Source organism: Bombus huntii, chromosome 10 (assembly GCF_024542735.1).
Source record: "Bombus huntii isolate Logan2020A chromosome 10, iyBomHunt1.1, whole genome shotgun sequence".
NCBI classification, from domain to species: Eukaryota; Metazoa; Arthropoda; class Insecta; order Hymenoptera; family Apidae; genus Bombus; species Bombus huntii.
The window spans coordinates 13,409,522-13,423,959 of record NC_066247.1 but is presented as its reverse complement, the minus strand read 5'-3'; the positions used below and the strand labels follow the sequence as shown (position 1 = coordinate 13,423,959).

General features: G+C 34.9%; 2 protein-coding genes across 2 annotated transcripts; both read right to left on the bottom strand.

Moving 5' to 3' along the window:
* Positions 1–427: 427 nt before the first annotated feature.
* LOC126870576 (uncharacterized) lies at positions 428–7,927 on the bottom strand. Its single transcript, XM_050628392.1, has 13 exons — positions 7,622–7,927; positions 6,879–7,131; positions 6,133–6,236; positions 5,528–5,860; positions 5,168–5,443; positions 4,968–5,031; positions 3,174–3,198; positions 2,655–2,874; positions 2,100–2,352; positions 1,707–1,810; positions 1,298–1,612; positions 743–1,018; positions 428–619 (listed from the first exon to the last, which is right to left on the bottom strand). Exons 1-13 carry the CDS (start codon positions 7,814–7,816, stop codon positions 551–553), a joined length of 2,487 nt encoding a protein of 828 aa, XP_050484349.1. The 5' UTR covers positions 7,817–7,927; the 3' UTR covers positions 428–550.
* Positions 7,928–8,541: 614 nt separating this feature from the next.
* Positions 8,542–13,248, bottom strand: LOC126870575 (odorant receptor 13a-like). Its single transcript, XM_050628390.1, has 7 exons — positions 13,033–13,248; positions 12,647–12,922; positions 10,126–10,378; positions 9,835–9,938; positions 9,402–9,737; positions 8,752–9,027; positions 8,542–8,610 (listed from the first exon to the last, which is right to left on the bottom strand). The coding sequence occupies exons 1-7, from the start codon at positions 13,246–13,248 to the stop codon at positions 8,542–8,544; spliced, it is 1,530 nt and encodes a 509-aa protein (XP_050484347.1).
* Between the last annotated feature and the right edge of the window lie 1,190 nt (positions 13,249–14,438).

The window sequence follows — 14,438 nt, the reverse complement described above, 5'->3', positions numbered from 1 at the left end:
CGGATAAGGATTCGATCATGGTTGCTGCGTTTAGAGAAAAGAATAGAATTCGTGAAGATTTCGTAAGTATCTCTTTGTATAACTTTTCGCATTTTAGTGGTATATATATTTATCGTGCATGATGTACGCGTGTATTCTGTAGTTTATAGTGTTAGGTATCTGTCCTTGATTTTCAAGGAGAACAAATAATCAGTTATTCGGAATCTTTGTATTTTGCTGACAGCAACGAACGTAGAACACGAGCCAAATTAAAGCAAGCAAATTTTATAACAATATCATGTTCGGTCTCACTAAAATCAGAAGGGTCTCATCAATGTTAGCGATAATTTTATTAGCAAAAGAAGAAAACACATATATTGGATTATCGCTATATCGATGTCGATGCAAGAATCGCCACGTCCCCTTGGTGTAGAATTTTCATTTCCGATGTAAGATTTTAATTAACTTTATCTTTATTATTACCGAAACATATATTTCAAGTACATATTAAAGTATATTCATATATATTCAAATATTTTCATGATATAGGTACTTGTATATATATGATGGCTTATTTATCCGCATTTTTCACAGATGATTCCCTCATGAGCGTAAAGTATGACATTGTGGTACTCATCAGCTGTAACATAAAATTTTAGTGTCGTCATAGGATTCATCTAAAAATTTATATATTTCTGGTAACGCGCTGCAAAAAGCGATATTTCCGGGATGAATGGGGTTAAATACGAAATGGATTACGTACCGCGGTAGATGTTTCCAAAGATATAGGAAAAAATCCACCAGCGGACAGGTAGCATGGTCGCATTGATTTCATCATCATCACCTTCACGTCTTCTCGTAACATTCTGCCAGTTTCGGTCATTGGCAGAATCGTCCACCAGCCTGAGTACGTTGCCAAGCTAATATTCGAACTTTCCTCTATTAAACCGTGGCAAGTGTACGTGAAGAAAATTATATGGATAAAGCTACCGACCATGTGGAACACGAAGATCAGTCGTGTACCAGTGGATACATTTGCCTGTATACGTAATATAATACTCGTTTATTCATATCGAAATCGTTCTGATGTAGCTGGTATAACTGTCGAATATATAATACTTGAAACGAGCATTTCGTTTCTAGGTAAAGAGATAAGTTTATGAAATTTTGAGAAGGACATAAACCAAAGTTAAATTACTCATGCTATTTAACGATTCTTACGTAACAGTGAAATAATAAAACTTGCCATATATCGTATTTCGAACAAATCGTATTTAAAAACGAATCCACTACCATACTGTAAGTAAATTCAACGTACCAAAAGTATCTCGTACGTGTCGAAGCACATTAGCAAGCTAAAGACCACTACATGGCCGAAGATCGGAAAAGTATTAACATACTCGAGCTTCTCGCAGAATTTGATCAACGACTGATGCTGCCGAATGCATTTTTTCAACGCTATGTAGCACTTGTCGGCGTAATCGATCTTATCCGTTTTCTGGTCGATGATATTCCATAAATTCAAAAGTCTGTTATGGAGCATGCGGAATTGGCAGATCACGTGCATATTCAATATGCATAAGAAGTTGTCGTTGCACAAATACGTTACACCGATTTGTTGCACAGTCGCTAGCTGGGTAAACAGTGATCTTCCATAGTATAATTATCGTTGTATTCGCCGAGTTCGCTATTTAAATATATTCGGAAATGGAGGAGATATGCGATACCTGAATAACGAACATTATTTCGTAATACGGTGTCACGCTTAGCGGCAGATCGACCCACATTTTGAACGGAAGTACCCTATCCGATTTGTTTTTTCCGATATTCGCTGAAACACAATGGAGCATGAATTCTGAAGCTTCGATTTCGTACGTTTTATTAATTAGTTCGCACATATTTGTGATTTCTTTCAGAATCAGGGTTGACTCGATGGAGATTTTGTCAATTGTTTATTAATTGTTAACTAATTTGATTATTTTGAAGGATACGGTGAAGAGGGTAAAGCATGTATTTTGATTATTAATATCGTTGGATCGTAAAGCTATAGAATTGTTTTTATTCGAGACTAATTTATTTATTTTGTGTAGAAACGAAGATCTTTAAATATGCATGCTCACCGCAGATTGGCGTAATTATGTAAAATGCCAAGGAGGCTTGCGTGAAAGAGCATGCCGTTATGGTCCACAGCTTGCACAATTTTCGGCACTTCATGAAAAGTATTTTCTCATCATGGTCGTACTTGAAATGCCAAAAATTTTGTTGTGCAAATAAAACTAAATCCTTAAATTCCGTTCTGCGAAAATTTAATATCAAAAGCTTGAACATCGCCAATATGATGCATAATGTATTAGAGAGCAAGAAGGTACAATGCTGAAAAAGTTAATTCATTATATATATAGTAAACCAGTCGGAACATCGATAGAATTTGTTTCTCTCTATAAATCTTTTAAACATTTTCGTAATACGATTGCCGTATTAATATATTTCTTGTAGTTTTCTATTAAATTTTATAAAAACAATTAGGTAGATTCGGTATTCACCTTAATTATTTTCTCTGTAATTAAATTTATAATGCATTCGTATAAAAATTTAAATTGATTTCTAAATGAAAAGTATATCTATGACTTTCGAAAAATAACAATCTTAAGACAGCGACAGATCTTTATACTCACGCTCAAATCGTTCCACGTGTAATAAGCATCGCCGAGATTTAGATATAATCCGTAAACATGTATAACGGCAGTAAACGCCATAGTGAGTCTTCTTCGACGTTCTTCGGCGTTATTCACTGTCATCCAGACACCCGCGAGTTTTAATAGAAACTGCGACAACGTGATTGAGATATCCGTGTATCGTGTCGTATGCATGACGATCGTTTTTCTCGATCTTGATCTTTAAATCATGCGACAGCTAGAAAATTTAGCGAGAAAAGGTTCCTGGCGAAAAGGTGACTTGAAGTGACATCGCTTTGATCTATCGAGACATTCGATCGCTTGATAATAGATACGTATCTTACTTAAAGCGAACTTTTCCGCGTAGAGTGGAAGCGATATGGTGGCAGAAACAAATAAGAAATTGACAAACATGAAAAATATATGAATTGGTGTATCACGTGTGCTTGAGAGGGGGCGTGTGCGATTATTACCCCCTACAGTGCATGTGCAACTAGCAATTTTTCACATATTGATTACTTGGTCGCCAGAAGTAAAAATTGTGCTATAACGTATGATTACTTAGAGAAAAAGTACAGTTGGAAAGTATAATACTACGTCGTTGTCTCTGAATGTAGAATCACGACGTAGTGTATAAAGATGATTTCGTTTGAGAATGATCAAGCTGTTACCTTCATTGCAAAATGAATATCACGTAATTCTGTAGCGATATACTATATCAGGTACGCAGTTTCATATATCCTCTGTATTAGCACGCACATTTTGTAACACGAACACACATCTCATTATTTGCTGACTATAATACGTATAAACTATACTATCTTTAAGTACCTACAACTAAAGTTACAAAAATGAAGGCAATTAATATGTAATGATATTTTATATGGAAAAATTAGACGCGATATGATTTTCAGAATACCGAATGGAATTCGTAATTTTGACATAGAATGAATTTACGCTGAAAACGTTATGAACGAGTCAGCAAAAGCTACCACCTCAAAAAATTCGTTATCTATCGACTTGATTAAAAAATGTTTGCAGCGAAGTTTACTGTATTTAAGGAGCCTGGTCAGACGAGTATACGAGTTGATTATCTAATACCCTATGTTTTGAGATATCAAGTTAACTTTGAAGCTTTTAATAGCCACCATGTATCTTTTATAACGTTAGCCGATCTAGTTGGACATTTTTTACTGAAAGATCCTAACTTATGTATTTATACACAGAGACCGCTAGTTTATCAGATATTTTAACTGTAATTCGTTAAATTTAATGTATGGAAGAGACGAGAAAAGACGCGAAGCGGTATTATTGCGTTTACATCGTCCTTGCCTTTCGTACATTAAATTGGATAAATTAAACTTAAAATATCTGCTGAATTAATGGTTTTTCGGTACAAATTAGTTAATACTGTTTTGTAAAGAATGTCCAACTGAATCGACTAATCATCTTAACGTGTCAAAAAGTATAAGATACTAAAGTATGTACACGTCTGACTAGGCTGCTTCAATATCATACTTTAAACGCTTTTTGATGAAGTCGACAGATAATTGCTACAGGTGGTAGTTTTTAATGACTCACCCTGTATATACAGGGTGGTTGGTAACTGGTGGTACAAGCGGAAAGGGGGTGATTCTATGCGAAAAAAGAAGTCGAAAATATAGAATAAAAATTTTTCGTTTGAGGCTTTGTTTTCGAGAAAATCGACTTTGAATTTTCGCTCGGTACGCGTGCGGTACGTTACAACGGATCTCACTGTAGATCGTTGTCTCGATGGAAAAATGAAAAAAAAATTTTTATTCTATATTTTCGACTTCTTTTTTCGCGTAGAATCACCCCCTTTCCGCTTGTACCACCAGTTACCAACCACCCTGTATATATATATACTTCTTTTATGACGTAGGCGTGGAATAAGAAAGGATTTCTGGATACAGATCATAAAGGGCAAAAAACGAGATAACATCTTTTTAAGGATATATTTCACGAATTGCTAGTCGGGGGACGAGACATTCGACGTACGAACTTCTCGTTAAAAATGAACAAATACCTGTTCGAGCGTTTTACGAAATTCAACATTTAAATGGTGTACAAACAAGGGATAATAAAAATACATTCAGATAGGTACTGTGCCAGCAAAGTTATAAGCGAGCGACTCTAGTTGATTATACATATGTTTAGTTATCGGTTATTTTCTATTCAACGGTTTATCTTTTTTTAATAGATGTATCTATACAATTCTTTTGAATACTATCATAAGTAATTGTCTACGAATATTTTACCGAATTGGTTGGAGGTTTGCTTTTACCAATCAGTTTTCAGTTTCGTTTTCTAAATGATTTCTTAGTAATGTGAAATATGATGCTGCGGTAGATAAGATCTGCAAAATATTAATAAACAAATTATTTCACGATATCGAAAATTACAATTTCCTAGTGTTTAAAAATTTGTCCTATACATTAAATTTCATAGATCGTAACGCGTATTTGTTGTATATATATATGTACTATATCTACCTTGTTATAAGTTTCTAACGATACAGGGAAAAATCTGTTCGCGGTGAGACAACAAACTCTTCTTGATCGCTCAATCACCATTATTAGATCGTTTCGAAGCATCTTTCCAGATTTGTTCATTGGCATGATCGTCCACAGCGCTGAATATGCACCTATAGCAACTTTCTCACTGTGTTCTATCACACCGTCACAGCTATAGGTGAACATAAATAATAGCGCCATTGATCCGATTAAATGAAAGATGAAAATCGAGCGTCTCGCAAGAGGGGCAGCAGCCTAAGAGCAAACTAAGCATTTAGAAAGTCCCAAACAATTAACAAATACCGATGACGGGAATGTTTATAGCATGTAAATACTAACCAATAATCCTTGATAAGCAAACAGGCAAATTAACACACTAAATACCAACACTTGTCCAAGTATCAACATCGTATACACGTTTTCAAGCCTGTCGCAAAAGTTGATCAGTTCCTGGTGGTGTCGAACGTACATCTTCAATTTTTTATAAAACGTATGCGCATAGTTTGTTATCGTCAATTCCATATCCTTCTCGTTTATCTGATGTTCTATATCGCACAGTTTTGAAAACCTGTATCGAAGTATGCGAAACTGACCAGCCAAATGTATGGCCAGAATGCAGAAAATATTATCGAAGCAAAAGTAGGTGACAGCTATTTGATACATATTTATCATCTGCAAAAAGTACAAAAATTACTTCCCCTGTTACAGTCCACGGAAAAAATCTATTGGTTTTTGCAAAATCGTGTCAGAGATATCGCATCATTTCTATAGTTATCTTTAGATACCAGCGTCGTATTTCAACTAATTGTCACACGTTGCAGTTCCACAGATGCGGATATCCCAGTTTATGTCATTGTGTTGTAAGTTTAATATAGTAAATGTAAGCATATAATGCAACCAGCTACAATAACAATCGTTCGAAAAATTGCGAGAATCTAAAATACCTGTAGAGTGAATATCATTTCGTAGTAAGGCGACATAGATACTGGCAAATTTAGCCATATGTTGAATGGCAATACTCTTTCGGAATTATTTTTCCCGGCATTTGCTGCAACAAACGCTTAGATGATATACTTTTCTCTATACCAAATGTTTCGCTTATTTATCGTCAGGTACATTTTTGTATTTACCAAATTTTTAGTTTTTTACAGTAGAGAAATATTTGACAGTATACACAATCATAGTACATTTTAATGTAACAATACCGAATCAAGGTTGTTTAAAAAAAGAAGTTTCTTAAATTATGTGATAAAATAGTATGAAAATTTCTGGGGGAAGTATCCTATTATCTATATACAGAGCGTCTCTAAAATCTTGGTACAAGCGATCTGGTAGTAATTCTACAGGTAAAAATTAACCGAAAACAAGGAATAATATTTTTTCGTTTAAGGCTTCGATTTCGAGAAAAATGTGTTTGAAGATCCGTCAGATGTCCGTGTACTAATTGCAAGTTTCGAGGTAACCAACTTGTCTTTCTGCTCGTGTTGACGAAAAAATATTACTCCTCTTTTGCGATCTATTTCTGCATAAAGAATCCCGATAGCTTAAACTAAGATTACGGAAACATCCTGTACATACATAGCACGTCGATATTACGTACATCCACGTAAAGCATTCGCGACTTGAATTAAAGATCTACAGCACACTATTACCGAATAGGATAACAGAATAATGGAGCAATAGAACCTACCAATAACCGGTGTTATTAGATAAGCTACTATAGCACATGCACCCATGATGGTGACGGAACAGACGAAGAAGGTGCAAGTTTTTCTGCAATCATCCAAAATTTCTTTCTCGCGAAAATTGTACTTAACATTCCAAAAATGTTGTCGCACGTACACGATCAGATTTATAAATTCCTCTTTATGCGCCATTATGATACATATCTTGATTAAACCCATTGTCACAGTTAATATGTTGGTAGTAACGTAAAGAATATCCTGAAATTATTACGAATTATTACGAAATTATTATCAATTATTACGAATTCTTTTGTAACTATAGCTGTTTGTACGTTTCATAGAGTTTTAACTGAATTACTCGTGTCATAAACTATTATCCAATGTTATATGTCGCGAACGATTTTAAATATTAGATTAAATTAACAAATATTGTGTATATCGTGACTTTCACACTTTTTATTTATTAAATATAAACGGACGATGAAGATACGTGACAATTAGAAATAATCCCCATAAATGGCATCGAGAGATCAATATGTATTTTTTGTTTATATAATTTAATAATAAATAGAAAGATGGTCGTAACAATTGCTTAATATTTTCCAGAACCTGACGCTATCACTCATTTCGTTTCTATATACATAATGAATTATTATTATTACATATTTGGAATGCTACAATATTTATTTCATAATATAGCACATACACAATTTTATTTAACACAACTAAACCAGTTAAATATACTCACGCCTTTGTAAAATATAGTGAAGTAGAAATCTCTGGTAATTTCGACTGTAGCAAATATCGAATGCCATACTGTATAGATGATCATTATTTTCATCCGACGTTCTTCTGCGGAATTTTCGGATATCCACAAGCCGATGCTCCTCAAAAAAAACTTTGACAAGACCATCGACATATCCAAGTCTAATTCCGTTTGCATGGTGTCGGCTGGATAGTGTCTAAAGCTGTCGCTCGCGCGTGCTCTAGTGCATATGAATCATCGTAATAACAGGTGTCACGTTGATTGGAAATCATTCTTCCCTCTTGTCATCCTTACACCATTCTGACAGGAAGGGTGCAAAAAGGAAAAAGTTGATTGCTACCCTTTGGTATAGACGGAAAACATATACAAAAGATGCATTTGTCAATTACGTATTTGTTTGTCGATCAATTTTTCTTTTATTATTTACAGTTTGTGCGTATTACTCTGTCATTATGTTCTACTGCATCGGTCCGATGCTTTTAACCACTTTTAACTCTCGAAAAAATATACTATAGCTGGATTATTTGACAAGACGGTTGGTAGAAGGATACGAAGGCAAGTAGTGGATGTGAAAGTTCCAATCGAAATTACCGAATAGTGGTTCTTATAAAAATAGTAAGAAATTTATACACACTTGTTCGCGTGTTCGTGTTGTAGAAGAACACCGAGCGGCAATATGCGACCGAATGGATTTATGAATATGGATTATTTTGATGATTGAATATGAGTGTAACTCGACTTTTAAGCGTCAACGTATAACGAACCAAACTTCAAATGTAATTCTTTTTATTTTTCATTGTAGTTTTATTTCGCTTTGCAGCAGCGCCCATTAGATATTTCATCATCTGTTACTATTTTACATTCTATATACATTCTGTATACTTGCAAGTGAAATATGTATATTACGAATTGAGGGTCTCCTGTGTAGTTTGTCTTAACAGTGTGAAATATGATACCGCAGTACTTAAAACCTGTAACAATAATACGTATAAGCAACAGATATCCGACGTGTATTTTTTGTACTTTTTTACATTTTCGTACACTGTACAGTTTTAAGCAGTCAAATTTATCAATCGCTGCAATTCTGACAAATGCCACAACATTTCAATTACCCGAGTGTATGTCTCTAGAGACACGATGAAGAATCCATAGCCTGTTATGCAACAAGGTACGCCAGATCTTATAGTAACGAGTATCAAGTCTTTTCGCATCATCATACCGCTTTCGGTTGCAGGCAAAAATGACCAAGGTCCTTTATACACTGCCAAAGCTACGCTCGTGCTTTCTTGCATGATGCAGTCACAGCTGTAGGTGAACATCAGTAATTGGCATAGACAGGCTATTAATTGGAAGCTGAAGATGAAACGTGTTCTGGTAGGTGCTCCTGGCTGCGAAAAGATGCGTTATTAGCGCGCAATAGCTTGTCTGAAGTATGAACAGTGCTCATAATTTTTAAATGTTCGATATAGACACTTTTTACAGACGACGTGTGATTTGCCACGATCGTCATAGTAAGTACAATATATGGTCTATTCTAGACCGCAGATATGTAAATTCGATATTTCCACGAATAAAATTAAAAAGACGGAACTAGGGTACTTTAGGTAAACAGTTATTCCATCGACTAAATGTTATAGAGAGTGCCGTAGTCTGATTAGTTTGTATATTCTCGTATATGGTATGTATTCTGTACATTTTCGTGACACTCTCTGAGATGTAGGAGTGTAAAAACGAATAATTGATATGAATGCGTTACACTCACCATAAGTATCTGGTACCCATCGAGACACATTACCAAGCTGAACGTCAGCACTTGCGCCAAAACAGGCAAATTAAATACCGATTCCAGTTTTCCACAATAAGATATGAGAGCTTGATGTTGTTGAACATACTTCTTAAAGACGGTGTAATATTTCTTTGTCGATGATCCTGAGAACAATTGTGGATTTGTTTCTCCCTTCTCTTTATTCGTTAAATCGGTCATGCGGGACATTTTATATTGCAGTATTTGAAATTGAGTAGCCAAGTGTAGATTCATGACGCATAATAGATTGTCGAAACAGAAATAGCCGACTCCAATATGGTACAATGTCAGGAGCTGTGGGTATATAAAGATTTCCATTAAGTTTGTTACTGGTATTAAATTTGATAATATTAAATACATTGAGCATTAGGAAAAAGAAGCGATCCGGTACCTGTAACATGAATGTCATTTCATAGTATGGGGACATTGTCAGTGGTAGATCAATCCACATATTAAATAGAAATTCTCTGGCTGACTCGTTCCTTCCAATATTTTCTGGAATAGATGCAGAATGGTATAATTCTTTGTAAATATTCAGTAGAAAATATATAGTATTGAAGAAAGTTCAACAACAATTCAATTAACCTTCTGAATCTGCCATAGATTACACTTAGATATTTTTGTGCTCTTTTGGATAAGAAATAAAAGAATAGAAATTCCAATTTAAGATTAAGTGACTTACCAATAATTGGACTAAGGGCGTAACAAATAAGGGTCGCTTTGGTCGTGAATATTACGAAACAAACAAAGACGGTACATTTGCGTTTGCAGTCTATATAAATCCTTTTTTCGTTCTCATCGTAATTCTCGTGCCAAAATTTTCGTTGCGTATACGTGATTAAATGAAAAAGTTCTTGTTTATGCGCAAGCAATACTGTCATCTTCAGAAGAGGCATTAGGACCGCCAAAATGTTGCACACGTTGTAAAGGCAGGTCTGTAAGCACAGAGAATGTCTAGAAAATATAGAACTACGGATGGATTCTATTTCACTTGTGCGTTATATAAATCTTTTGTTAATCCAAATTAGATAAGACAAACGAGAAAACAGGGCACAAGCCACGATATTACAAATTTATGAGAAAACAACCGTTTTATGGGAAAAATAAGTTTTTTCAAGAAATCTAGTACATTGTAATTGTGTTAAATGATAATCAAATTATGCTACAAGTTTTATAACGGTGTTAACATATTGTAAATTGCATAGTTCTTTTTATCACAATGTCTTGCGTTTTATTCCAGAAATAATCAATAAATTTTGTTTTGCATATTGACTTATTAGCTTCTGTAACTTGAAATGAAACTGGACTATTACAGAAATTTAGTCCACATCTGTATCGTTCATCGCGATTTATCTCTCTTCAAATATCTCGGTAAAGATAATTGTTCGAATACTTACACTCAGATCACCGAAAGAATAATAAATATCCGTAAGCTCTAACCATAGAGCAAAGAGAATAATCGCGAACGTGTAAATCTGCGTAATAAGTCTGACACGTCGTTCCGATTGGTTTTTCGATGTCCATAATCCAACGAGTTTCATAAAAGTCGATGTCAAGCTGATAGATATGTCGTGGCTCTTCAGAAATCTCATATCGTACTGCTAATATTCTGGTATGTTAGGACATTGAACTGGTACACTTGTACACGGTCTACATCGATTATTGCAACGTATTAGAGACGATCAGTCGCTTTGATGTATTGGCATCCTTTCATTCACCGATAGCGTACTTTGTATCTATTTTATTATTATCATTGATGCACCGTTATTTGATGTTCCGGAAAAGAAATGACGAGAAAGAACGAAAGAAAAGAAAGGAGCGAACGTTCGATCACGATAGCCCAGGATTACTATTCTTTGTTCCGAATGAACAACGAGTGGATGCGATCGATCGAGTTATACATTATTCCGGGGTTACGAGACCCTCTGTGAAATCGAAGTGCTGTTCGACAGCTGTTTCGTTTTGCCAAAGGAAAATTTATCTTGCTAAATGAGGCATACGACTTAAGAAAGTTGTCTATAATTTCCTTTGATAGAATTTACGAGGAAAAAAACGTAGATCGCTTGATGCAGCGGCGGCGCGTTAAAGTGACGAAGATGATAAATGTCTTTTTTTTTATCTTGTTTCTATGATTTGTGAAGGGTGTTGTGCAGATTCGGCGATATTCTAGCTATGAAACGAATAAAGAAATTTCAGCAACGTTTGTTCTTATGTCTGTGTGTGATGTCAGGTGCTTGTAATACGCAATAGAATATTATTGTCTACCTACTTGGGTTTTTTCCCAATATATTTCATTGGGGTATAGGAGTCTTTTTTATTTTGTCTTTCTATAACATACAAATATATCACTTTGATGCGAAACTATGTACTTGAAATTCCTTACTTTATGCGAAATTTCACGTGTATTTTAATTATCGTTCGACTGATTCCTTAACAATGTAAAGTACGACACCGCGGAGCTCAAAATCTGTGAAAAGCGAATAAACAGTTTAGGCGTGTGATGATTTTAAACGTTCCTAATAAAATCGATATAACGATGGTAATTATGATGTTTATTAGTAGATATAACAATGACGTTAGTTACTAATTCACCTTTACATAATTCGTATACTTGTCATTAAACAAGTTTTTCTGTATAAGAGAAAAAAATATCTTACCGAAACTACCATAGAATCTTTGATTAATCGTGGTTTAAATATTTACTTGCTTCGGTGATTATCAAGTGGAGCTTACATTTAGGAGCTTGCAAAAAATTTCTGAAACATTACAGCGTTTAACCAAATAGGAAGCTACATATTAATACGATTGTCACTTTGACGACAGAAGATTCATTTCTCTATTGTTTTCGAGAGTTTGATTTGCAATATGCATAAACTGTCAAACTTTTTGTAAATAATGTTTCAGAATGGAGAAAAATGCCACTGTAGTGTTCAAAATCCATAATGGAATAGATAAAAATGATTATGTTAAAGGTAAAATTAGTTATTCAGAATTGAATCCTAAGTATTTTAAAGCGTGAGAGTGAACGAGACAACGAGATAGAGAGATAGAGAGAGAGAGAAGGAGTGAGTGCAATTAATATTATATCAGATTTGAGAAGTTATGTACGAGCGTTTGTTTTGACTGTAGGAATTAATTAATTTTTACTAAGAAAGGTACATATTTACAGGATTTCCAACTATACGTGTTACGTCTGCGCTTACCCCGGTGTAAGTTTCCAATGACACAGTGAAGAATCCACAAGCAGTCAAACAAGAGGGTGTCGCGGACCTCATGATAACCAGTATTAAGTCCTTGCGTAATATTTTTCCAAATTGGTCCATCGGTAAGCGCGACCATAAGCTTTTATACGCGGCATTAGCTACGTTCGCACTATCTCGTATCAGACAATCGCAACTATAGGTGAACATCAGCAGTTGACACATGCAACCCGTTATATGAAAGGCGAAAGTAAAGCGTCTTGTGGCGGGAGCATCATCCTATAGATAGAGAACTAGTGAAATCATCGTTTTATAAAAATGAAAAATAGAATAGCTTAGAATTATTCTACCTGAAGTAGGAAAACGAAATAGAGTAATACTATACTAACCATAAGTATCAAATACCCATCGAGGCAGATTAATAAGCTGAATAGCGACACCTGTCCAAGTACAATTAAGTTGAATACATCTTCGAGTTTTTTACAAAAATCAGTGAGTGCTTGGTGCTGTTGAATGTAAGTCCTAAGCTTTCCATATCGATGTATACTGTACGATGACTTTTCCGAAACTTCATAGAATTCTGCACAGTCGTTCGTGTTGCACATATTTGTAAGTCTATATTGCAAGATACGAAACTGTGCAGCAGCGTGTAGATTTAAAATGCATAAAACATTGTCGAAGCAATGGTAGCACACACCAACATGATACGAACATACAACCTGTAAAGATATCGATCGATTAAACACTAATTTCAAAGGGTCTATTAATGTCGTTTTATAGATAAAGTAATTGTTCATGAGGTATTTGTATCTTTACATTTACAAATAATTGTAATGTAAAATAATGTAAAACCTGTAGCATGAACATTAGCTCGAAATACGGTGTCATGGATAGATGACATTCGGGGAGCCACATGTTAAACGGAAGTATTCGCTCGGACTCATTTTTTCCATAGTTTACTGAAAAGTATGCCAAACAGATCTTCTATTTAATCATCGTAGTTCAGCCCTTCTTGCAAGCTATGAGCGATTACGATGCTGATAAAGTAATTCCAACAATTAAGTGCCTAATTGATCTTGGTGTGTAGTGTTATAAACGTTTATTTGAGTCTGCATCGATCGACCATAGATCCTGCTGGGCCATCGTTTGGCACTACGGCGATGTGGTGAGATTTATGACACGGTATTTACTATTAAGGCAAGGGAGACGGAAATAAAGAAGTTGAAAATACATGCTATGCGTCGAAGTCATTTTAACGTCGTTAATGTTTGCTTTGAATCACGTATCATTCGAATATTGGTAGAAAAAATCTGCCTCTCAAAAACACCAATCGTTTCTGACCGTGTCGTAAACCTCGCGTCACGTTGAATTTTTGCAGAGGTGCTTTGCCGAGATTTGTTCGGGAACCGAACTTATTTTACGTGCTTTGCCGTTAAAGCGTAAAGCTGGAAACGTACCTAGCAAAATTTATTATTTAAATTAATAACGTATGATAGTAACGAGTCAACATTTCTATTTATAGAGTGCCATTTATAGAAAGATAATATTCTATGTTAGTAATTATTTTATTCTCAAATATCTCACTTAGAAGTGGCCTCGCTATGAAACCGATAACCGTTCCCTGAGCGAAGAAAGTGAAGACACAAACGAAAATGGTACACGTACGTCTGCAGTTATCCACGATCATTTGCTCGTGCGAATCGTAATTCAAGTGCCAAAAATTTATTTTCGCATAATCGATTATGTCAAGCAGCTCTTCGTTATATATTAACAAAATGAAGATTTTGACCACAAC

Coding starts and splice junctions, on each gene's coding strand:
- LOC126870575 (XM_050628390.1), bottom strand. CDS start 13,248: ATGTGCAACACGAACGACTGTGCAGAATTCTATGAAGTTTCGGAAAAG. Junction 9,738..9,834: donor AAATGACATTCATGTTACAG/GTACCGGATCGC, acceptor ATATACCCACAG/CTCCTGACATTGTACCATAT. Junction 8,611..8,751: donor CTCTAGAGACATACACTCGG/GTAATTGAAATG, acceptor TTATTGTTACAG/GTTTTAAGTACTGCGGTATC.
- LOC126870576 (XM_050628392.1), bottom strand. CDS start 7,816: ATGCAAACGGAATTAGACTTGGATATGTCGATGGTCTTGTCAAAGTTT. Junction 5,444..5,527: donor TTGCTTATCAAGGATTATTG/GTTAGTATTTAC, acceptor GTTTGCTCTTAG/GCTGCTGCCCCTCTTGCGAG. Junction 620..742: donor CTTTGGAAACATCTACCGCG/GTACGTAATCCA, acceptor TTTATGTTACAG/CTGATGAGTACCACAATGTC.